The sequence below is a fragment of the Mus pahari genome, chromosome 1, assembly GCF_900095145.1.
Source record: "Mus pahari chromosome 1, PAHARI_EIJ_v1.1, whole genome shotgun sequence".
NCBI lineage: Eukaryota > Metazoa > Chordata > Mammalia > Rodentia > Muridae > Mus > Mus pahari.
In genome coordinates this window covers 168,135,228-168,160,702 of record NC_034590.1, presented here as the reverse complement: position 1 = coordinate 168,160,702, position 25,475 = coordinate 168,135,228, and the positions used below count along the sequence as shown (strand labels likewise).

General features: G+C 45.6%; 1 protein-coding gene across 24 annotated transcripts in view; it reads left to right on the top strand.

Moving 5' to 3' along the window:
* Positions 1-25,475, top strand: part of Ablim1 (actin binding LIM protein 1) — a 277,019-nt gene that overhangs the window by 235,664 nt on the left and 15,880 nt on the right. For 10 of the 24 annotated variants that reach the window (XM_029543483.1, XM_029543480.1, XM_029543508.1 and 7 more), the window contains exons 9-12: positions 9,136-9,213; positions 9,834-9,989; positions 13,958-13,993; positions 16,208-16,337. In XM_029543483.1, the coding sequence (XP_029399343.1) occupies positions 9,136-9,213; positions 9,834-9,989; positions 13,958-13,993; positions 16,208-16,337 (400 nt within the window). Of the gene's footprint in view, positions 1-1,236; positions 1,321-4,347; positions 4,396-9,135; positions 9,214-9,833; positions 9,990-13,957; positions 13,994-16,207; positions 16,338-18,463; positions 18,584-25,475 lie in introns of all 24 variants that reach the window. The other 14 variants (XM_029543461.1, XM_029543457.1, XM_029543453.1 and 11 more) reach the window with 3 other exon arrangements.

The following is a 25,475-nucleotide window of genomic DNA, read 5'->3' as shown; positions in this document are numbered from 1 at the left end:
ACACACACACACACACACACACACACACACACACACACACACCTAATAACTAATGGCCCCGAAGACCGTTCATCCACCGGGCAGACTGAGCTTGGAATTTGGAGGAAGCACGGGTATTCAGGCAACAGGCTACCTTCCCAGAGCGTTGGAGCCGGTGCCCATGGACACTTAGTTCTAGGGAAATAAAAGTGCAGCCTCACTGGGGCTCCTGCCCAAAAACCACCCAAGGAGCCAGGCATCCATCCACCCCACCTCTCAGGGTGGCTTTTGTTTTCTAAAGAATCATTACCCTCCCCTCCCCCCCTTTTTTTTTTAAAAAAAAAATTCATCCCTGATGAAGTCTTTGTGCGGAACGGAGAGGAATGTTAATGAGGCCAGACGAATGGATCCGGCATATTTTCTCTGTAAGCATAGCTGCAGTTTGCAGATCCTCTCCCTTAAATGATTACAAAACAAAGCAAACCCTTGAACGCATCTCCATGGAACTCTACGGAAAAAGCGAGTAAAAGACTCCACTAGTTCTGGCCAAGAGGAATGTTCTTCCTTTGTTTTGTCCCTTCTGTAAGCTTTCCAGAAAGTTGTAGAGCTTTTCTCTCTGTGATGTCCTCCCTGGGTGGCAGGCTGGCTCTAGGTCACCGTCATCCATAGGAAGGGGCGGGCCTCACCTGAGGGAAGTGGTTCTGGCCCAGAGTTGGGGTAGAGGCTGCTGCTGGTGGGGCTTAGAGGGGAGTACATTTTCAACAGAGGAATGGATCTGGAGTGCTTGAAGGGTGTGTCTATGCACACTTAATGAGCCAAGATTTCCTGGCCTTTTATCACATGTCAAATTTTAGCAGTTTCCATAGCAAAATGAAAATGTTTGAAGACTCTGAGCAATGCCAGAGTGAGCCATGTTCTTGATATTTAAGAACTCATTCACGGGGCGTTTGTAACAACGGTCCCTTCTGGGCATCTTGTCCTTGTACCATAAGCACAACAGTGTCAAAATAATTGCAAAGGACTCAGTGAGGGGGTCAGAATATAGATAAGACTATAGTAGATAAATATGCTGTGATTTGAAGACCAGTTGATATTCACTTCATACGGGCCCCGAATTGACCCCTGACGCAGCACACATGTCTGTCAGTCGCTATTTACTGTCCATTTTCCCTCAGTTCTTTTATGTAGTCTTCATAGTATTTCTGAATAAGGCTATTTTAAAAATTCATTCTTCCTTTCTCTCGTGTTTCATGGCAGCCACCAAACATTCCGCGCTCTTCATCTGATTTCTTTTATCCCAAAAGTCTGATTCGTCGCACAGGACGGTCCCCAGCTCTGCAGGTTGGCGCTGTGTGGCTTTAAGCGGCTGTCCTAGGCCCAGGCTTCCGTTGCTTCCCTCCATCTCCCTCCTCAACCCCTCCCCAGGCTGCTTTTACCTTCTAACTTTCTCAGCTCCCGTAGAAGGTAGCGGCTTTCTTCACCCCACGAGTGCTCCTCGCAGCCCCAGTTGGTTGGTTTTCTTCTCTGATAGATGCTTGCCTTCTGAGCAATGGCTGAACTGACGTTTTGATTAAAGCTAGCACACGGGAGCCGCTGTTTGATCTTGTGCCCCTACATTTGTTCACTGAACAAATATTTTCCACACACTCAGTACAGTGCTGGGCTGGAAGCTGTGTATCCAGCTTTGTAGGGTTAGGAAAGACACATGGGAGCTGGAGAGATGGCTTGGCGGTTAAGAGCACTGACTGCTCTTCCAGAGGTCCTGAGTTCAATTCCCAGCAACCACATGGTGGCTCACAACCATCTGATGCCCTTTACACAGTGAAATAGACTTGGAATTTGATGCCGACATGGGTCCTGTGGATCACGGTCTTGGGATTGTTAGATAAGGAGTTCTCTAGGGGCAGTTCTAGGATAGAAGCAGCCTGTAAATTTGAGGACAGATAAGATTGAAACGTGAAGGTGGGGAGAGGCAGCTGGAAGGGCACCTGTAAGCCGGGAGCTAAAGGCAGCAGTGCCCACAGTGAGGGGGAGGAAAAGAAGGGGAAGCTGGCCTCGCCCTGCAGAATTTCCAAAGAATTCCTATGAGAGTTAGTCTCATAAGATGTCTCTCCTCCAATACACCTAGGTACCTTCCCCAGTCTCCCCCTTGGTGAGAGAGGAACTGGTATTGAAACCTAGGTTGCTATGAGCATATTAGCCATCTTTTCCCATTGTGCTCAAGTGGACAGTGACAGAGAAACCAAGGGCTACCGGAGTGTTAACTGTTGCCTGCAACAGGAGCAGGGGGAGACTCCAAGTACCTGCGAAACCACAGGTAACTTTTCAGAAGTGGCTCCCGTGGGCCCGGATGAGACGCTCCAAATCTCTGCTGCAAGCCAGCACCTGTTTGATCTGTGTGCCTCCACCTCCATCCTGAGCCTTCCAGACCCTCGCTAAGGATGACAATCTCGGGGGCTTTCGTTTTTTACTAAGCCACCACGTTAGAGAAGCTGAAGGTGGCAGGAACCCTTTAGAGAGGCGCCCCTGAGGTTTTGTCTGTGACCGGAGGCTGACAGCAGACCACAGGCTTGCAGAACCTGTGAAGAGTGAGGCACTGCAGACTTGGGCTCTTCAACTCCAGGCCTCAGGCCCCACCCCATGATGCCTGCCTGGCCACCAGCTTGGTTTGCATAGGATCTTTATTCTATTTTTAAAGTTCGGCCCCGGTGCGAAGCTCCAAGAGACAACAGAAGGGAAGTTTCCTGAAACCACAAGAATAGCTGAAGGTTGTCCCAGCTGCCAATGGGCCTGCTTAGAGCAAGCTTCCTTTTCAATCATAGTACATTCCTAACTGGCACTATCCGCCTCCCCCTGTTGATGCTTTAGTGAACTGATGCTTATTTCCTGAATTGCAGGAAAGCGCTATTTCAAAGGTGGATTTTTACTTGTTTCTAGCTTGTGCCGCAGGGGACTCTGTCCCCTTTCGTTTAAGAAATTTGGAGCAGAGAGATGGAACTGAGGACCTGTATTTAATAACATCTCCTCCTCTCTTGGCCTTGTTCTAAAGGGACATCTGATTCCCATTATTCAGCCATTAAAAAAAAAAAGAAAAATCAATGAAGTCACCATTAGCTCCCCTCAGAAAGTTGTAAACACCTTAGGGACCCAGCAGAGAAAGCATGATGTTTGTCAAGGTCTCCTTCAGTGATGACAAGAGGTGAGGGTTGCTCACCAGCATCTTTCAGAAGCCTGGGAGCTGCCAAGTGCTCCAGACACTCAGACCCTTTAAGCCCCTTTCACCAGCACAGCAGCCGTTTGCACCATGTAAAGGAAGTGGTGTTAGGTGCATCTGCTTCCCTCTGGGGACAGTCGGGGACGCCACACCCCAGAAATAAGCCCTGGTTTTTGCTGCAGAACAATCACCTTCTAAAACAAAAGTCATTTTTAAAATTTACATTTAAAGGTCACTCTTTCCGTCCCTCTGAATTACAGGTAAAAGTTAAAAATTGAAGCCATGCTCAAAGGAAACATATTCTGATTGATTGCTTAGAGGAATTAGCCCCGTGGGAGCAGCAGAGACATTTGCATATAGGCCAAATGTCGAGCATTGCTGATTCATGATATACCAGGAGCATACAGCATTCTCATGGCCAAGTGTGGTCACCTGCATTCAATGTATTTTTTTAAGATTTATTTATTTCACGTATATGACAAGTACACTGTAGCTGTCTTCAGACACACCAGAAGAGGGCATCGGATCCCATTACAGATGGTTGTGAGCCATCATGTGGTTGCTGGGAATTGAACTCAGGACCTCTGGAAGAGTGGTAATCAGTGCTCTTAACCACTGAGCCATCTCTCCAGCCCCACTTGCATTCATTTAAAAAAAAAAAAAAAGGTTCTCAAGGTTCTCCTGCTGCATTTCATTGAAGGCAAAGTTATGACCTGACCAAATGGGCACCAGGCTGTTTTCCTTCACCTGCATGTCTTGCAAATCTATGACAGACCAAACAGATCCCCATGTGCATTTTCCCAAGGAGGTGGCTGTTCAAGGCTGTGTGTGTGTGTGTGTGTGTGTGTGTGTGTGTGTGTGTGTGTAGAACAAGGAAGCCACGTAGCTTGCTATCTCATTAATGTCACCGCAGTATCCCCTGCCTTGTTGCTGGTCTTTGGTCAGCAGGCAGTCCCACAGAAACAGCCCGGCCCTCGACCTTTACAAAGGCTGATGGTGCTCCTGAAATAGTCTCTGGTTGGGAGGTGAGTGTACCGAGGGGTTCTTTCTTCATCTTCCCCAAGCACGAATGGTTTTCCCTGAAGAGTCCATTTCATCCCTTCCTTATATGCAGTGTGTACAGATAGATTCTAAAAGGATTCCTTCTTCTGCAGCTTCTGTCGCCACCCTGTCTGGTGAACTCCAACAAAAACCCCAGGCAGGTACTGTCACCCCAGCAGCGCTTATATAGAGCGGCCACCTTCTGCCAGTAGTCCTAGGTGCTCCCAAGATCTTTGATCTGGTTACCCATCACCCTGTAGTTTCTCCCCCCTTCTTAGAGCATGGCTTTAGATGGAGGGAGCCTTGACATCCCTGCGGCTGCTGAAGGGAGCTGGGGGTGGGGCAGCAAAGGGCTTTCTAGCTCTCTCCTAAGGAAAGTAAGTGGCAATGTCATTTCTCCACTTACAAATCCAGAGTTCTGGTAAGTGCTCAATGCCTTAAATATAAAGCTTGTGGTAAATTGGAGCAGAAACACCGAAACTTCTCTCACTTTAATCCTACTTAGGATACTGTAGCTCTGCAATGGTTGCACAGATAGACAAAGGGATCACCTGACAGGCAGTTAGAAAGCTCTTCAAAGGCTCACATTCACTGCTGCTGAGCAGTGAGACACAGCCTTTTGCTCTCCTGGTCATTTGAAGTGAGTTTTCAGTATCCCAGGGAAGTCTCTCTGCATTTAAAAAAAACAAAACAACAGCACCTTTTTGAGGGAAATCCGAAGCAGAGTGAGCGACCTTCCTGAAGGGCCGAGTGAGGTGAAGGGCTGAGTGAGGACAGTTCTGTGCAACAGGGGTCGAGAAGGAGGCTCCTTCCTGCTGTCAAAGATTAAACTATTTGCCCAATCTCCCCGGAAAAACACTTCAAGAGACCACAGCCATACCCAGCCCTTCACCTACCTGTGCTCTCCTACCCACCCCACCCGAGTTGTAGCCTAAGAAAAGTCAGCTTTGTCTTTCTGACTCTGCTGCAAGCTGTTGGTTTTGTGCTGTGTGGAGACAGTGTTTAAAGGAAAGGAAACAGATGTGTTTTCTTTCAGCAGCTACAGCATCTAGCTTTCCTTTACTGAGTAGAGGAGGGAAGTGGGCGGTCTTTGGGATGGAATTTGAAGTCACCTCCATGTGTATTATATATGTATAATATAGACAAGAGAGTGGTTCCCCCCTCCCCATCTAAACACTTGGAAGGCAAACTAGTAACAAAAACTGCTGACCAATGAGTTAGTGAATCCAGTTCATGCCAGGTTGCCCAGGGGACACTGAGTTGATGTGAGTAATGTAGGTTAAATAATTGCATCTAAACATACAAAATATGGGTCACCTACAGGATTTAGACGTCATCCAGTGAGGGACACTGGAGGTTAATAATAAGGGCTTTTGAAGAGATGGCGCTTAGGAAATGAGGGCTTCCAGGTTGAAGTGAATTTTGATTTGAGTGGTAATGTGCTACATACTGGAGATCCGGGGCTGTCAGGCACTGTCTTGGTCACAGTGACGAACCTTGTAGCCATTAGGAAAAATAAATAAATAAATAACTGGAAAAATAGGATGGCTTTGTTTTAGTTTTGGGTTTATATATTTTTTGTCGTTTTTGTTTTAATAATAAGATGATGGTTTATAAAATACTAGATTTTTCTAATTGAATGTCAATTTCTGGAGGCTGAGGCAGGATTTTTGAAATGAAAAATATCAGCTCAGGGTCCCCAAGACCAAGTCCTCAGCACAAAGGAGATTTATTTGCCCCAGAGGGACACGGGGCAGGAAATAAGAGACAAAGACAGGAGATAGGAGAATAGGAGAGGGGGCAAGGATATTTATCCTGGAGGACAAAAGTCTGCCTCTGGATAGAGAGGGGGACGACACGGCCCACAGGCAAATGGCAATTTTTAAAGGATAACCAAGAAGCCCCACATTAGGATGGGCTGTTTAATTAATAGTGTGTATTAATTAGGGCAGGCTAAGGAAGCTTTTGCTGGGCTTCAATACTTTGATAGCTGGACCTCTGTGGTCAGCCTCAAACACAGGAAGTGGCCAAGTAAGGGATTATAGACAGTGGAGGATCACTTTAGGAATGTAGTCTAGTGATTTTTAGCAAGGCAGAAGGCAAGGCTTGCCAGAGCCATGTTTGTGAGCTGGCTAGAGTCCCTTCAAGAATTATACATTCAAGGCCAGCCTGGGCAACTCAGGCTCCTTCTCAAAATATAAGATAGGAGAGGGTTTGGGACCAATAAAACACAATATAATACAATAAAATAATAAAATAAAATCTTAACATTTAGGATAAAAACCCCAAAGATAATCGTTCAGCTTTCAAAAATAATTTTACCTTCATAAAGGAGAATAATCTAATCTCCGTGAGTTGAACCAGTCTACGATGGTAAAAACCAGTGTCCTTCAAGCCTTGATCAGAGTCCACAGGGCAGCAAACCCAGAACCATTTGGCAGACAGCACACAGTGTCAAATGCTAGGGATGAGCCACGGGTAGAAGTCACTGTGTATGAAGGGATTGAAGTCCCTACACAGGGTCCTCAAGGAAGAGGGCACTGACAGCTCCAGGTGGGAAAGCACCCTAGCTGTGACAGATCTTCTGACAAGCCGGGACATGTCTGACTTTTAAGTTCTGTAGCTGCAGCCCATGGGCACCCGGAGAATATTCTCAGTAGGTATGGAGCACAGGTCACTCCGCCCCTTATGACCTGAGACCACCTACATATGCCTGGCTAAGCGCCTGGAGCTGTATGCCTCCGCTTCTTCAGCCCTGCAGACGTAGTTGTTGGGAGTTCTGCCTCCCTAGGTCGTCCAAGTTGAACAGTTGAGGAGAAAAGTTTTTAAAAGGAAAAACTTGTGTCGCCAGGATTTAAAAGAGTGACTTGATTCCAGAAGCAGACTTCAACCTTGATATGTTGTATGTAGCTGTGTTTTGTCCAGTGTAAAGGAAGGCAAGGATAGAAAGACATGTGAACTCCAGACCAATGAAGATACCGTGTCTCATGACAGCATTCCTGAAGATGATGCCTGAGGTTGTCCTCTGGCCTTCATACAAACACATACTCGCGTGTCACCCCCTGCACACACACACACACACACACACACACACACACGCAAACACATTTGCATGTGTATTATCCCCTCACACATACATGCTCACACACACATACACACATACATCCTCAAACACATTTGCATGTGCATTACCCCCCCCACACACACACATGTGCACATTCTTGTTGCTTTGTTCCACCCTTCTGAGGGGCAACATTTTTTTTTAAGGAGCCTGCATTTTGCTTGTGCCATGCCTGTTTGGGGGCTAGGAAATGGATCTTGAAACCAGATATATTTGGGCAATGTTAGGAAACCCAGGATATTTCTCAGTGGGATTCATTGTTCCTGGAGACCTGTCAGTCTAGTCACAATTAGAGGAATGCACGGGTTCATACCAGGTGTTGGAGAGAAGGCCCAGCTTGTTGAGTCAGGCACACCTCCTCCTGGCTGCGCTGTGATTTCTCCTACCACCTCTACTCAGCTATTGCAGAAGTCCCAGACAACCAGAGAATGGCAGCTTACAACCTCTGGCAGGCCCTGCCTTTCACAGCGAGTCTGACCACTGCTGCCCTGAGCTGGCCAGGTTGTCTTTGTGGTCCCTGCTTCAGACATGAGGTACTCAGTGCCCTGAGTCCAAGTTCTTCTGGGCACTTTCTGTCCTATTCAAGGTACTGAACTGAAGCCGACCGTATCAGAGAGGAAAGGGGCCTGTTCCTGTTTTAGCTTTATAGGTTTTACTCCCCAGGAAGTAGCTACACAGACAAGAGGAAGACTTGCATGAGGGCTTTGCTTTCTTTATAGAATGTTCCAGAACATGCCAACCAGAGATAAAAACCCACTGATCCTGCTTTGTACCTCCTCTTCCTGCCCCACACCCTGCCTCTTCCATCTTTCCAGGAGCTCATCACCGCTCACACACACACACACAACACAGGGACTCTGGTTACACTCAACCCATGTAATAAACCTGAGTATACACTTACAAATAAATGATAGCTCATTCCTTCCTCCAAATATTTATATCTCTGTGCACTGTTTCTCTAATAAAGGGGGATGTGGGGCAATATGAGGAAATCAATGAACTCCTCATCAGGAGTTAATTCACGAAGGAAAAATTAGGGTTGACAATGAGAGACAACAGCAAGAGGAATGGTCTGTGAACTTGAACTGAGGAAGAGGTGGGAGGCCTCTGAGGGGTGAGCTCAAGGCTGGAGGAAGAAAAGCAACCAACCAAGGAGAGCTGGTGGGAAGGGCCAGTCAGGCAGTGGAGCAGCCAGGACAAAAGGCTGGAGGCGGGGGCACAAGGCCTGTTCATGAGAGGGTAGGTGATAAATGACGAGGAAGAAGGAGATGGGGACCTGATACTGAGGCCCCAGCAGCTGTGATTTCATACTAAATTGACCACCGAGGCAAAATCAGCACAGTGACAAGGAACCAGGTTCCGAAAAGGTTTCTCTCTTGAAATAACCCCATGGTGCCAAGAGGACATGAGGAGGGCAGAGGTGAGCAGGAAGCCCGTGAGGGGCAAGGGAAGCCCAGGCAGAGGTGTGCTCTGCAGTGATTCTGAAGACTAGAGTTGCTCACTAGAACTGGGACACTGGGCTGGTATGGAGCTGGGCTGAAACGCACAGCTTCAAGATATGTTTCAGGTTCAAGCCCAAAGGTTCTGTAAGGGACAAGGAAGAGGAAGGGCCACGAAAGCCACCGTGACACTGGTTTTCAGGCCCTTTCCTTCAAGTGTGTACCTTCCGTCCTGGGCCACGCTCACAGGTCTCTCCTTTCTTAGCTGGTTGAGTTTTCCATGAGGCTTGGGTGCCTGGGATGTCAGAAGTCTCACAGACCACTCGCTGTTTATTTTGCAGCCCACCAGGACCTCCTCTGAAAGTGTCTATTCTAGACCAGGCTCCAGCATCCCTGGCTCGCCAGGTCATACTATCTATGTAAGTATCACTTCTAGAAGGGACACTGGGGGGAGCAGGTGGGTCTGAGGATTGGCACCGTGGGATGGAGAGTCCAAGAAAGGAAGCTGACCCCCAAGGATCCTGCTAGAAGATCCTGAAGGTGCAGCCACATGGGATAGATAGAGCTTAAAAGATTGTTGCACCTAACATGTGTGCAGATATTTAGGGGATCAATTGCCCATTTTATAATGCCGCTTCTGGTATTATTAAATTTTGCCACGAAGATATTTACATATTTAGTTTCTTCAATATGCAGTACTTATATTTAGCTATCTGAGAAGATTTATTTACCATCTATTTGAGTTTTTTTTCTCTCTGTATTAAGAAACTATTCTGAAGGTTGAAATATTTCTTTATTCACTAAATTCTATACACACCCATTCCTAAGCCTTTGATGATATTTTATTTTTAAGCGTGATTAATAGAGGCATTGATTAATAGAGGCACTGATCCTTCCTAAAGGATGTGTGACATCACGCAGCAAGGCGTTTGGCTTGGTTTAAGAATCCCAGTTTAAGCAAGGCATAAATGGCACTGAGGATAATTTCTCGGCAAACTGAAATAGAGGATTAACTTCTCTCTCCGTTTAACTCTGCTAGGCAAAAGTAGACAATGAAATCCTGGATTACAAGGACTTAGCAGCCATCCCCAAGGTCAAGGCGATCTATGACATCGAGCGTCCAGATCTCATTACTTATGAGCCTTTCTATACATCAGGCTATGAGGACAAGCAGGAGAGACAGAGCCTTGGAGAGGTAATGGATTCCCAGGGATTGCAAGCAGCATGGCCATTCCGTGCCCCGTTTCACTCACCTCTATAAGAACCACTGTTTGGGACTAAGCTATGTCAGACTTTGCCGACACTCTCAAGAGTTCTGTACCTGGTGATGTGAGGGATTGAGAACCTATCCCATGACCTTCTCCTAAACAAGGGTACAGAGAGGTAAGAAATTAGCCAATGGGACCCGAGGTTGTGCGTGCGTGCGCGTGCGTGCGTGCGTGCGTGCGTGCGTGTGTGTGTGTGTGTGTGTGTGTGTGTGTGTGTGTGTGTGTGTGTTAAGGGAAGGAGGTCATAAGGTATCTTGGCCTTCAGATAACTTGGAAGTGCATTTCTAGGGACCCTGAGATGTAAGACCTCACCCTTAAATTTGAGTAGCTTCAGTTCTGACATGTTAGTGGAGGATGAATGGAGGGAAAGGTGGTATGGATGATGACAGCTGAGGTTCCTTGATTCGATTACTGGGGTTCAACCGAAGGTGTTACCACGTGCTGGTTTCGATGGTCATGTGACAGTCACCGTGATCCCAGTTCCTTCTTCAGGAAAGTAGAGTAATGACAAACAGCTCTTTGGAGATGCTTATATGGATTCAGGAAACTGAAGAGCAACGAGGATGGGCAGACTTGCGCATGCTCAGTGAGGAGGGGCAGACTTGCACATGCTCAGTGTGGCAGTGGCCGCGACTGTGGCCCCTTCTAAGGCTCACAACAGCTCAGTGAGCAGGCCTGCCCTTCTGCTGGGCCAGAGTTTCTCAGCCTAGAGGGCTCTCTCCCCTGTGCTAGCGCCTAGGGTTAGAGGTTCCCTACTGCCACCTCGCACCCTGACCATACGCCGTCTCCCTCCGCCCCTTCAACTTATTCTAATTTTCTCACTTACCATTTTGTTTGCTTGGTTGGTTTCTCAAGACGAGGTTTCTCTGTGTGCTTTTGCTGTCCTAGAACTGGCTTTGTAGACCAGGCTGGCCTCGAACTCATATAGACCAGACCCTTTATTTTCATTGTTACTACAGCTTGGCCCTGAAAGCTTGAACAGAGTGACACACTCATGCTTTCCCACAGCGTGCCCTTTCTCTGTCTTATTCATTATTTAAGTTGGAGTCATCCGTAGCCTGATTGGACTCTATTCAGAGAGATATTATCAAGTACTGGACTTAACTGGACCCTCCAGCCAAGGCCAGAGAAGATTGTAGTCTGTGGCCTCCCACGATGCCTAGATAAGACAAACCAAACGCTCGAGGCACATATGTCATGCTAGCCTTTGGGATACAGCAGGAGCTTGGAAAAATCCTGTCTCAACACCACTCCCTCAAAAGGCATGCAAATGTAATGCTGGCTTTGATTTGTTCCCAGTTATGCGCACTAGTATTTATTGTTTTATAATAATTTTGTGTATTTACAATTATTCCTCTTCTTTGCTGATTCCCAATCTAGGTTTTATTCTAGAGCACAGCCTGTATTAAGGTCCCCAGTCTGGCAAGGGACTTGCATTTTTCCATAGTGCCACCTGGTGGTTTGCTTACTGTACTGCATCTACAGATGGTTGGTCTGGGCTGTTGGCTACTACTAGATTTCAGAATTTCAGAGGTCAAGGGTCAGGCTAACTTTCTGAGCAAAGTACATAAAGACTGGCCCTCAAGTCGGTGCTAAGGTGTCTTTTTTCAAGTTCAAGATGTATATGCAAAAGGGAAATGTTGGTTTTTCGTGGTTTTAAGGGTGCATGTGTGTTGTGTGTACTTTCTTGGGTGGTATGTGTGTGTGTGTGTTGTGTGTTATTGTTTTGTATTCTTCCAGTAGTTTCCTCTGGAACAACAAAATATCAAGCAGAAATTTGGCTTAAAAATGAAGTTTAGGTGATTTAAAATCTGGCTGTGCCACCTACTACTAACTCAGGACTTGGAAAGCAAACGTGTCAGGTTGTCTATAAGGAGTGAGCTTGTTAGATTGGACCAATATTTGACATCCAACAAAAATGCTAACATCCCACCGGTTCTCACAATCCACTGTTATGTGCCAGCCTAAAGTTGTGGCCTGTGGCTTTCTTTGTTCATAGAGGATGCCCCTTTGGGACAAAAATTAGATACATTAATAAACTTCCTTTGAATGCATGGAGCTTGTCGCTGAGTAAACACTACAGGCTATTCTATTACTTCTTCTATCAGTTATGACACTTATTTTGTAGAACCATGAGTTATTTTAAAGCCACAGAAGGGATAGGGAGGTAGCTCAGTCAGTGAAGAACTTGCCACAAAACCTGAAGACTGAGGTCGATTCCCAGAACCCATATAAAAAGCCCAGTTTGGCAGCATGTTCCTGCCATGTTGGTGCTGGGTGGTGGAGACAGAAGGAAGGATTCCTGGGGTCTGCTGTCCAGCAAGTGTGACCCAGTGAGCTGCAGGTCTATCAAGAACTCTCTCAAAAAATTAATTGAAAGAGACACTTGACATTGACCTCTGGCCTACTCACACACATGCATATATGTATGCATATATGTGACTTGTGTGTATACATGTGTACATGTGTGTGTACATGCACGAATGTGAGTATATGCATGTATACACAGTCATACACATACATACATGCATGCATGTATACACAGAGACACACACATATACACAGTCACACAAAGTAAACTTAAAATTTAATATAATTATTGGCATATTTGGAAAGTATATGAGTGGATGGATCAAGCTAACCATTGGCAAGGTCATGCCCAGCTTCTTCTCTCTAGGAAGGCCATCCTTACCCATCAAAGCTTTGAGCCCTAGAGGTAGGCTATAGCACCTGAGGACCATAAGGAAGCTTGGTGAGTATGGTAGTCTGTCAGCTTACTAATAGCATGGGAGAGGAACAAATCCTAAAAGCAAGAGTCCTCTGAAATTCTGTTTATAGTGCTAGTTAAAGGCCTTTTGGATTCACTTGTAAACATTTCACTCACTACAAAACTCACTCTAGTCACTGGGAAACACATGGTTATAGACAGAGTTAAGCAGGAGCCAGTCAGCAAAGAAGCAGACATGCAGTGATGTTAGGGGGGTTAGTGCAACAAAGGGAAGTGTGAGGTGTGAGAGGTCTTGAGAGGTGTGAAGGAAAGTGTGAATGGGGACTCATGGGTGGTGTGAAGGAAAGTGTGAATGAGGCATCATAGAAGATCAGAAGTAAAGTGTGAATGGGAAGTGTGAACGGGGGTCACAGGAGGTGTGAAGGAAAGTGTGAACTGGGAATCACAGGAAGTTAGTGTGATAAAAGAAAGTGTGAACAGAGGGATGGCAGGAGGTGTGAAGAAAAGTGTGAACAGTGAACCACAGAAGGTATATAGGAAAGTGTGAATGGGGCAGTCACAGGAGGTGTGAAGGAAAGTGTGAACTGGGAATCACAGGAAGTTGGTGTTATGATGGAAAGTGTGAACAGAGAGATGGCAGGAAGTTATTGCAACAGTGGAAAGTATGAATGGGGATCATGAGGTATGAAGTGAGTTTGAACACAGACTTCACTGGAGTTGAGTGAGCTCTGCAGTTGTCTAAAAGGTACTGGTGGCAAGGTCCTGGGGTGAAAGCACTTCTCCTGTTGATAACAGAAGTCAACCCCAAAACAGCAGACAGTGGAGGTAGGTGATGTGAGGGTCATCACAGACCTACCAAACTATCTTACAGTAATTGCTGCAAAATTCTGCATTTCCTTAGCTGTCTAACACAGTTATAAACACAGTCAGATATGGAAGGAAAGGAGTTCCAACCAGTCCAACAATACAGTCATTAAAGCCATGCTTCTTGGTAGGAATATTCCTGACTCTCCTGGGACCCTTGCTAGAATTTCCCACCAGCCTCCTGTCTCCTGAGTTAACCAGCTGTGGAAGGTGACTTGTATGTTTACAGTGATGCTTTTACCATCCTCAAAACTGGCAGGGAGTTAACCGATGCACTGACTTAAAATTCTCTTCTTCTTCCAGTCTCCAAGGACTTTGTCTCCAACTCCATCTGCAGAAGTAAGTATTATTTGGCTGGATTCATGGTGGCTTGGGCATGGCTTGGACCTTGTCTGTACTTGAAAAGCATAGATGCACTAAGGGACAGAAGAATTGATTACAATGCTTGCAAGGATTACTTTGTACACCAACCAGGACCATATGACAGCAGCACACTCGTAAGGGGGACAAGAGAGTAAAAGTGGCCTCCTCCTGATCCAGTCCTGCCCTGCTGGTAAGAAACAGTAGCCAGGACAGATCTGCAGGAACTGAAGCCATTGACCAGTGTGGGTCTCCTAGTCCTCCTGCCTCCATCTCTTGAACACTGAAAGTACAGGCATGCACCTTACTTGTTCTATGCAGTGCTGAGGATCAAACCCAGGTCTTCATGCATGCAAACACTCTACCCACTGAACTAACTATACACCAGCCTTGCTGGATACTTTTATCAAACTGATCACAGTGGGAGTTCTCTGTAATCTGAGATGGAAAGTCTGTAGCATTTTTGTTTCCAACAGAGTGCTATGACCAATACATAGCTATTCATCCACCCTGGAAATTAACAGCCTTTTACATTTACATTTGACCAGCTTCAAAGTGGAGCCATCATCTAGGAGGTTTGGTGGTTACTGTGTTGCAGCCAATTACTACAGACCCAGGATCCCCTGCCGCTTGCTGTCAAGCTCCCAGAGCCTCACTTACTACGCTGTTACTGTAGCCACTGCTCATATGTTCCTTCAGCTTCTTACTATGTTGTGTCTGGCAAAAACCTCATAGTACAGCAAATCCCCAAAGTGGAAAACACTACCTGAACTCTTCAGGTTGTTTGTTTGTTTGTTTTTCCTATTTTTTTCTATAGCTTTATTTATTTTATGTAAGTACACTGGCACTGTCTTCAAGAAGAGGGCATTGGATCATTACAGATGGTTGTGAGCCACCATGTGATTGCTGGAAATCAAACTCAAGACCTCTGGAAGAACGGTCAGTGCTCTTAGCCACTGAGCCATCTCTCCAGCCCTGTTTTTACTATTTTTTTTTTTATTGTGTCTTTGCACAGACAGGTATTTTTTGTGCCTATTGCCTAATGCACCATTTTCTGAGTTTGGACATAGGTAATATCCCAACAGCACTATTATATTAGATGAAAGCAATATACACTAATTTCTTCATTATTCTCTAATTTGTCAAGAGCATAATACAAAGGTTTGCCCCTGTGATATCATGAAGGTGCTTACAGTTATTTCCTTGGGCTGTTTCCCAGGCTGAGGAGTAGTTAATTATCTTAGGAAACCACCAACTTGTTCTTCAGGAACAGCAACTTTATATATGTCCCCAGAATAGTGTCCCCAGAATAGTGCTTAGTGTCAGGGCTTTGGTTCAGAAGCAAGTGCTGTATGTACCTGTCGCGTGTCAGTGCATGGGTCCGTGACTTGCTGGGGCCCATGCTTCTCCATCACCAAGAGGCCAGTGGTACCCAGGATCTATTGATCTTACTGTTTGCAGATCTGTTTGGGGTACTTTTCTAGTTTCTGTGATAAAACGTTCTAGAAAAGCAGTGGAGTAAAGGAAAGGAGCGCCAGGGGGAGGGAGAGCCAATTTTGATTGACAGTCCTTCAAGATGGGAAAGTCATGGCTAAGGAGCAGGAGGCAGCTGGTTGCCCCAGTGAGAAAGCAGAGAGGGAGGCCGGTGCTCAGCTCTCTGTCTCACTGATGTTCAGTAAGGACCTCTGCTCATGGAACAGTGCCCCCCACATTCAGGGTGGGTCTTTCTTTCTTCCCCAAAAACTTAAATCTTCTAGAAACACCCTCACAGACACACCCAGGGATATGTTTTCCATGGCGTCTGTAAATCTGTTTAGTTGGCAGTGAAGACAAACCACTATGGGATCCGATGTGGACACACAGTACAGCTTCAGATCTCAGCCCCAGTGTGACTATGGGAACTATTCCTCTTCTAGCACTGCTGGCATTTATATATATTTATACCTTAAAATTTAATAACTACAGTGACTGTTGATTGTGAGCAGAACATATTGGCCATGGAGTATCCATGCTCGTGAATATTTATTGACTGTAACCCAGAATGCTAAATGAAGACACTATAACCCAGAATGCGAAATGAAGACACTTATAACAGCAATTCCCCAGCTACCTCTGAGGACTGAGTTTTACCTAGAAATGTCCACTATTGTGTGAAGATGTTTTGGAATCACGATTTCTCACACCTTTCTGCAGGGTTATCAGGATGTCCGGGATCGGATGATCCACAGGTCCACCAGCCAGGGCTCCATCAACTCCCCTGTGTATAGCCGGCACAGTTACACTCCAACTACGTCTCGCTCGCCCCAGCACTTCCACCGACCTGGTAAGGATCAATCTCCCCTGGATCTGTTCCATATAATAAATATGTATCTGTGTGATTTTTCTTTTCACGCCATTGGCAGAATATTAAAAACCCTGGCTGTTAAACATTTCTAGCCCTCTGATAGAACAAACTGAAAGCTGGTGTCTGTCTTTATTTTGTATTATGTCTTTAAAATCAGTCATTCTATCCTTGCGTTCACTGTGAGCTATTAAATTTCATTTTGACACTGACCTGCTGAGAACAAAGGATATTTTTAAAGAACTGGATGAAATCTCATTCCCCTGAAACTGAAAACAAAGATCTCTGAAAGAAAATATGTTTTTCTAATTTATCTACATCTTCCCAAGTCCAATGTTATCCATTGGTTGGAAAGTTTAAAGCCCTCACCCAGGCACGCATTGTGATAGTGAGTGCATGCGTGGTCAAACCCCTTCTGGAGGAGACCTGAGAGTTACTGGGTAACTTTGAGTCCACTCCTGAGTCCCAAGAGTTGAAATCAGCCTCAGGAATGGAGTGGCTATCCTGAGGTAGCAGGTATGAAGTGCTCCGATCTTTAGAGGTCTCAGTCCCTGAGGCTCTAAGTGAAGCTCCTGTGTGTGGATCAGAATGGAAGTCCCCAGCACAGATCAGGATCCCCTGAGAAACAGAGTCGTGGAAAAGCATCTACAAGAACTTGTGGTTCTATACATCTAGAAGACTCCATTTTAAGCTTCTTGCTGCTGGCGAGGCTAATGAAACAAACATATGGCAATGCTGGCTTATAAATAAAATATTCAAGAATTAAAACCAATAGGAACGACCAGAATATAGAAAGGCTGCCGTCTTCTTGAGGCCACAGAGGATTGAAAACTGCTGGGTCCTTCATTAATAGATGGGTTTCTCTGGACAAGGCTGGGATGTGACTCATGGTACAGTGCTTGCCTATCATGTGTGAGGAGGCCCTGAGGTCAGTTCTCAGGGCCACACACACACATAGACTTAAACATATTTAGTATTTATTAAATTATGTTAAATGAATGTTTTCAGGGTATTCTTTTTCAGGATATAACTATAGTCATTTTACTTGTACCCAGCCATGAGTCTTTATTTACTCTTTTGGTAATTTGAAATCACTTTGGTACTATTCTACATACAATATATACTGAGACCACTAAACCCTGCCCTGACTTTGTCAGAGTAGCATGTGGCCACAGGGCAATTGTCCTTTGAAAGCACTTTGAATAGCAAGGGAGTGGCCACTCCACTACAGTTGTTCCTTATGAATTTAGTGGGCAGGAGAAAACTTGGTCTCCTCTGTCATGGCGCTTTGCTGCTACAGCCCAGAATATTCTCCACCTCCTCTTCCAATATAGCACACATGTGCAAGACACCAAGCATTTAGCATCAAGACGTTTGTGATGCCTAAAAGTTAACCCAGTCACATGCTTGTGTGATGTCTGTGTAACCAAGTGTCCACCCTGTAAATTCTGGATGCCAGGTGGTGTTTTAATTCCCTGAGTCTGGGTTGAGTTTTGACAGTGGTCCATTCTCCCTCTGAGCGACTGGATTCCTGTCTCCAGAGTCCCCACCACTGCCAGCTTCCTATGTAACTGCCTGTTCAGCTAATACAACAGAGATTTCCTTATGCATAATAGGATGTAAAATGCAATTTTCATTGGGATCAGCCTGCAACTAAAACAAAACAAAACCAAACCTTTGTATTTATGTATGCTTCTTCACGTTTCTTGAAATGACTGTCTGCTGTCTGCACTCATTTCCAAGGGTTGATTTGTTGAACACACTTTAAAAGCAGCTATTGAGTCTATGTGCTGTGCTCAGCCCTGGTGCTGTGTACTTGGCATTATCATTCCAATGTCCCGGAGAGCAAGTTCAACAAGCCATTTATTCCCAAAGATTGACTCTGTGTCCACTTGGGGCTGTCTGCAGACTCCGCCCTCGGCCTAGCCCCTCCCACAGGTCCGTTCCTAACCCTCTTGCCTTCCTCCTTTTTCAGATTCCTGATTAACGCTCTCCATGTCCTCCCCACCTTGGGCACCTGCCCTGCTCCCATGTTAATTTCTTTCTTCTTTTCTGTTTCCACCTCGCCCTGCCCCGGTTGGTTGGTTCGTTGGTTCCCTGCCGCACAGAGCTCTTGTCTCCTGGTGTGCACAGGTGGTCTCCCCTGCGCACCAGCAGCTTCAGCTCCACCCACAGCGACTCCCGTCCCAACCCCCCCTTCCGACACCACTTCCTCCCCCATGTCAAAGGTAAGGAGGCAGGCCTCGCAGGCAGCAAGTGCCCGGTCCTTGTAGTGGAGATTTATTAGCTCCCCGGCAAGGCTAATAAGGTGTATCTCCAAGAGTTAGAGCCACCTAGCTTCCTGCCCATCAGCATGCCTGCCCGTGTCCTCACTGCCCGCAACCGCGGCCCTAGAACTGGCATGGCATCTCGCATTCCAAGAGATGCATTGTTTCCAAGAGCTCTGTACAAAGCAATGGGGTATATACTTAGGAACTAAAATCTATCTCCTACCGATTAGAAAAATATATTATTATTTTGTCTTTGTATGTGTCCGTGGCAAAATATAATATATATACATGGGTGTTTTCTTGGGTTTCATTTGTGATATGTTTCCAAAAAACACAGCAGGATTAAGTAATAATGGAACGTTGTCTTCATGGTGATAAGCCATTGAACAACATGAACATGTGTGAACAACGAAGCCTGTTCCCGTCTCTGTCTCTCTCTGTCTCTGTCTCTCTGTCTGTCTCTCTCCTCCCCCACTCTCTTTCTCTCTCTTTGATGCAAGTGACTGTGATTTAATGTTTACATGATGAGTAAGAGTCTGTCTCCTGCCTCCTGTTCCTGGTCCTGCACCCCTCCCTCTCCCTCTCCCTCACCCTCTCCCCCCCTCCTCTCTCTCTCCTCCCACCTCCCTATGTGCCCCCCTGCCTGTTTGCTTCCTTGTTGCATATGAAGCTTCAGTAACATCCTCATTCCTGGGCTATCCATCTGCAGGAACTGAGAAAGGCCATTTAAGTGAAGAATCCCCAGAGAGTTGCTAACTTGTTGTGTTGTCTTGATTTGAACCACATGAGCTAACAGAAATAGCTGGAGGAGGTAGAAGCAAGGGCGACCTGAGAGTGGTTGTCAAGAATTCTCTGTCCCCACCCAGTTCACAGTGCCTGCGCATCTGCCTCAGCGCCTGCACATCTGCTTCCTCTGAGGAGCTGTGTGAACGGAATACTTCTCTAGCTCCTGAGCACTCTCATCAGTCTCCCAAGGCTTTTGCCTATAGATTACTTGGACTCCTGAACCATTGACTTCTGAAGTGTAGGTGTGCTAGAAATTCAGTGTGCAGTTATTTCGGGCTCAGTAGTTAAGTCCATTTTCTACTCCTGCAGAGGACCTGGGTTAAGTACCCAGCACCCACATAGCAGTTCACAACCAGTTCGGGGGGGGGGGGGGGAGGCGTATTCTAGTGCCCTCTACTGGTCTCTGTGGGTACTGCATACACATGGTGCTCATACATTCATGTAGACAAACAATCCTGCACATAAAAATAAGTTGCTTTTTTTTCCCTAAAGAAAATGATATGACTGAAGATATTATTTATCATTAGCAGAATTTTGGGGTAGGCAAAGCACTTTCCAGATGTCTTGACTGGTTATTTAAAATCATCATTGATAGTTAATATGGGAGAAATTTTTATATCCAAGTGTCATGGTTATTATTATTTTTTAAAGAAGTTTTATATAACTATAAAGAAATGACTGAGAAAAAGCTTCAGCTATGTATTTTAGTGAGAGCCTCATATGTCAGTTTTTGACCAAATCAAGGTAAAAGTTTCTCATTTTGACCCACCGAAGTAGTGCAAACTGCTTTGTCTGTTGGTCTTTCAGAAAGGTAATTTTTGTTAAATAGGCCCTCTAAAAATCACACAACATATGTATAAATAGCACAGTATCTTGGGGAATATCAGTGGCCCACCTTGTGTCTGGGACACTCACATTTTGGATTTAAATATCATCTCTGTCACTTGCTGCCTATATGACCCTGAACTGACCCTTATCCTTTTGAACACTGTCTCACATTTGAGTCATAGGGACTCTCTCCTGGGCCATTGGATGTGTGAGGTGAGGTGTCCTAGGGTCAGTGTGCAGCCATGAACATGGTGTTCAGTGCTTTTGTGTAGCTCAGGCTATCTTCAGACTCCCTATGTGGAAGCAAATGAACCTGATCCCCGATTCTCCTGCCTTTCTCCAAGGCGTAAGTATCGCAAGTCTGAGTGCCCATACTTCTTATGTGGTGCTGAGGGTCAAACCCAGGACACTTACAGATTGAGCCACATCTCTAGACCTTAAAGTATTTTTTATTGAAATCATTCTACGTATTCTTCAGAGCATTCCTGTGGTGCAGGCCTCGTCAGGAGAGCTGGGGGCAGGGTTCCTGATGAAGTAGTTGATCAAAGACTCACAACCAGGAAGAGGCAGGACCTGGACTAGACTGCAGACTTTTCGTACCCAGAGGGGTTTTCCAGATTAGATATGGTCACTTCGGGATGAAGTTGCATGCATTGTAAATGTGAAAGCAAAATTTAGCCAGAAAATTGCATTCTTGTTGAGGCTGATACAAAGCTGATACAGTCATTTAAATAATAAAACTACAAAGATTTTGTTCTCTAGTAGAAACGTCAGATAGTTACAAAAATTGTATTAGTTCTGTGAGTCCCAGCATCAAAAATGCAAACTATGTTCTTTCTGTTTGAATCTGAACTTGACATTTCAAATGTAGACAGGTACCAGGGGTTTAAATTATAAAGGGAAGCGAATCAAGAGGAATTACTATGACCTTGACTTTATACTTAAAAACATCTACTGATCTCTTTCATTTTTTATTAGGTATAAGTTTGTATTTAATTTACATGGAGTCATTTTGATAATTCATACATGAAATAAAACAGACAACAGGTTACCCTCATTTTTTAGATCAGAAGAGCTTTTTATTTAAGGCTACAGCTTTGAATGCCTAAGGTAGTGAGTGGCTACGTCCAGATTCTTCCAGAAATCACTTCTCAGTTATTTTTTTAAAAAGATTTATTTACTTATGTATAGGAGTACACTGTAGCTGTCTTCAGACACACCAGATCCCATTACAGATGGTTGTGAGCCACCATGTGGTTGCTGGCATTTGAAATCAGGACCTCTGGAAGAGTAGTCAGTGCTCTTAACCACTGAGCCATCACTCCAGCCCTTACCTTATGATTCATAACAGTAGCAAAATTACAGGTATGAAGTATCAATGAAAGTATTTTGTGGTTGGGAGTCAGCACAGCCTGAGGAGCTGTACTAAAGGATCTCGGCATTAGGAAGGTTGAGAACCGCAGCTTTAGCTACTGCTGCCATCTAAAGCATATACTCAACGTTACCTAAAGGTAATCTAATCGTGACTGGAGTTTTAGATGAGGAGATCATCTTGAAACTCTGTCCTAAAAATCTAGAGGCTGCCAGCACTGAGCTCCACCCCAAACAATCTGAGCAAGCACCCTGAGAGCCAGGCGGCCTGCCAGCAAACTCACACACACACCCCCCCCCCCCGGCCCTTTAGACTTAGTCACCAAAGCTCTCGTGGCACAGAAACGGAGACTATAACAGAGGAAAATGTCCGAATCAAATACAGGGAGAATCCTGTGAGTGGCAGCCTCCCCAGGACTACTGGTTTGGTTTACTAGGCCGTCAATGAAGAAGCTAAGAGTTAAGAATGAAAAAATGAATGTGCTAGTAGCTTCTTGCTGGCTTAACTGAGATCATTGAAAACCAGCCTGTGACAATGGATGTGCCTTCCAAATGGGTCACTTTCTCCTATGCACACGCTTGGCTTATTTAAGTGCTAAGCAAAACAGAGACTGTCTTAGAACCACCACGGTTTTTTCCACCCAGAGTGGAATTGTGATTTTTTAAATTCTGTTTCATTTTATCTCTTATGTGTATGTTGTTTTGCCATGCATGCATATCTCTGTGAGGGTGTCAGATCTCCTGGAACTGGAGTTACAGACTGTTGTGAGCTGCCACGTGGGTGATGGGAATTGAACCCAGGTCCTTTGGAAGAACAGTAAGTGTTCTTCATCACTGAGCCATCTCTGCAGCCCAGAAGTCTTATCATTTTTAGTGTCTATTTTAGAAAAGAGATATGTTTATATTAGAATTTTTTCATTCTTTTACAAATACCCCAATAGCTCAAATTTTTGGTAGTTCAGGGCCTAAGAATTTGGAAGTCAGCAACATTGTCTACCAGACAGCATATTCCATCATTGAACCACCCTTATGTCACACAGTTTAGATTCCCAGCTCTGGTAACCCAACGAGCCAGGCTTGGCTGCCTTTCCTAGTGTCCAGTGGAAGAGGTGAGCGGTGGTAAAGACAGACAAAGGAGGTCTGATGAACACATCAGGGAAATACAACACGGAGGGTCCAGTGACCTCCCAGTTTGCCTTGGGAGTCCAGTAAAGCCTTAGGCACATAGTGTCTCTACGTCCTGGTCAAGAGCCTGGGGATAGGTAAAATGCGGACCATACAAGCATAGGGACCTAAGTTCAGAGAGTTTTAGACCTATGAGAATTTTAGACATGACGGTGCATGCCTGTAACCCCAGCATGTGGGAAGCAGAGACAGACAGATCCTGGGGTCTCACTGGCCAGTCAGCCTAGCCAAGGTGGGAAGTTTCAACTCACTGGGAGACTCTGTCTCGAAGATCTGAGCTGGAGAGCAAGAGAGGACAGTACCCACCCACGACTGACGCCTAGCCCTTACATTCACCCCCATGACTGACTGTACCTGCACACATAGCATACACACACACACACACACACACACACACACACACACAATGGTAGACAGCTCCTTAATTGCTCTTTTCACCCGTGGGTGTGGCACTTCCTGTGATATGATCCACTTGACGGTACAGCTTTTATATCATAGATAACCTTTCTCATCTTGGGGATTGTCTGTCCTGTGAGGAGTTATTGTTCCTACAGAGAAAGTCAGTGTAAGGTGACACGTCTCTGTGCCTGCATCCTCAGTGGGGATGGGATAGGTGGGGTAGACAAACTCTGCTTAGGGGTTGTGTAGCCTCAAGCCAGAGACAGGCACAAAATGAAGCAGAGATGACCGGCTTCCGTCTGCTCTTAGGTACTCTGTAGGCTCCAGTGAGGAGACCATGCCTTTTGGAAATCACTCTTCCTTGCTGTTTTAGTCAGTCCTGTGGGGAATGTTAGATAATTGTAAAATGAAATCTGTTCCCAAAGACTTGCCTATGCTGCTAGTGGGTTTTGTTTTGTTTCTTAACAACTGAAAATGTCTGTCTTTGTTGAGAATACACAACCAAGTCAAAAGCAATAACCACACAACTGGTGACGGCACTCCTCAGCCCAGAGCCTCCCAGAATCTTCACCCTTGGGAAAGTGATAGGTTTCTGCTGCTGCCTGGCAGAAGGGGGTCCTATTGACAGAAAGCTTTCAGCTTGGAGCTGTGCCCACCCCACCCCCACCCCCGCCTTTAGCAGCCTTCAGCCTCTGCCCAGCATGTGCTGAGTTTTAGCGTGTATATAACACTGCTAATCGGTACCATCAAAACGGATTCCTGGGCGCTCACTGACCAAACTCACAAAAGCCCTGTCCCCAGTCTGATAGTCAGTGCTGGTGCCAGCATCTGGCTCACCCCACAGGGAGGCCGAGTTAGGTCAGGAGCAGCTTTAGGAGGAGTAAGTTGGCCTGTGTTGTCCATTCACTCCCAAGCAAGGAAAAGGTACTCACTCCTGGCCAGGGGATGAACTGATATTGGTGAGAACAGAGGAGACTCAGTTCTATAGCTATAGTAAGCACAAGCCATAGCCTTCCCTCGCCTTCCCTTCCCTTCTCTACCTGGTTGCTATGCGTATTTTGTCAGACGTGAACTTGCTATAGATATTCATATTTCAAGACTGTGACATTTTACTTCATGTCTGTTTTGGGGTGACCTAGAAATGTCTGTACTGAGACATTTAAATATCCAGCCCGTCTGAAAGCCCTGGCAATCAACTTCTTTCATGCATCACCAGCCAGATTTGGGACAGCTTGACTTGAAGAAGTTGGCCCAAACTATTTTCTGACAATCTATGAGTTCCTTGAAGTAATTAACTCAGTGAGTAGAACACTTGACTGGAGTATACGAGGCTCCAGACTCAATCCTGGGGCCTAAAATAACAAATGTATTTGAAACATTTGTACTACAAAGGCCACCATCAAGCAAATGTAAAGACAGCCTACAAAGTGACTTATAAAACTGAAAATCATATTCCTAGAAAAAAATAGTGGTATATTGAATAAACGCTTCTAAAATCAGGAGTGAAAGCAATTCACATTAGTAATCCCATAGTGTATGGGATGATTCGGATGCTAAAGTTCTGTTCCCCAACTGAGCATGATCTGTCAGTAAAGAAACTGTAGACCAATTGATGGTTGGAAGGGATAGGCAGGACTTCCCAGTCTCTGGAGGCAAGAGACATACACAAGGAGAGGAGAGACAGACAGAACTTGCCATGCTTCACAGAGAGAAAAGCCAAGCAGCCATGTGAGATCTCCAGAGGAGCAGTGGCCTGTGGCCACTCCTACAAACAGACAGACAGACAGACAGACAGACAGACAGACAGACAGGTGCTTGGGGATGTTTAGCAGGAACTGGCTGAACAACTAAAGCTTAGGGCAGGTTCACAGCTAAGAATATTGATAAGGGAACTTTAGCCTCATGAGTTTAATGATGCCCAGCAATTGTGCCAAGAAGGAAAGCTGAAAATGAACACCATGTGTGTCTGTGCCTTTCATCCTTGGATTCCAGGGAAGCTGGGTGGGGGCTGGTAGCACAGCCCGTTCCTGGAGCTTAGGTGGGGTCACAAAAGTTGGGAGCAACACCGTAGCTTTTGGTAGTCTTCGGTGTTCTGCCGTGATCTCTCAGGACACAAGGCTCGCTCAGGTGAGCTGGTTTCCTAGTTTTGCATATGTTCTTCCCTGTGTTCCTAGGAACAGAAGGGAAGGAGGGTGTGCCTGTGTGTCTCTGTCCTCACTTGAGGATTTGCAGCCAAGCTCCAGCCCTCCATGTCCCATGGACAGTGGATAGCTTTCAGTGC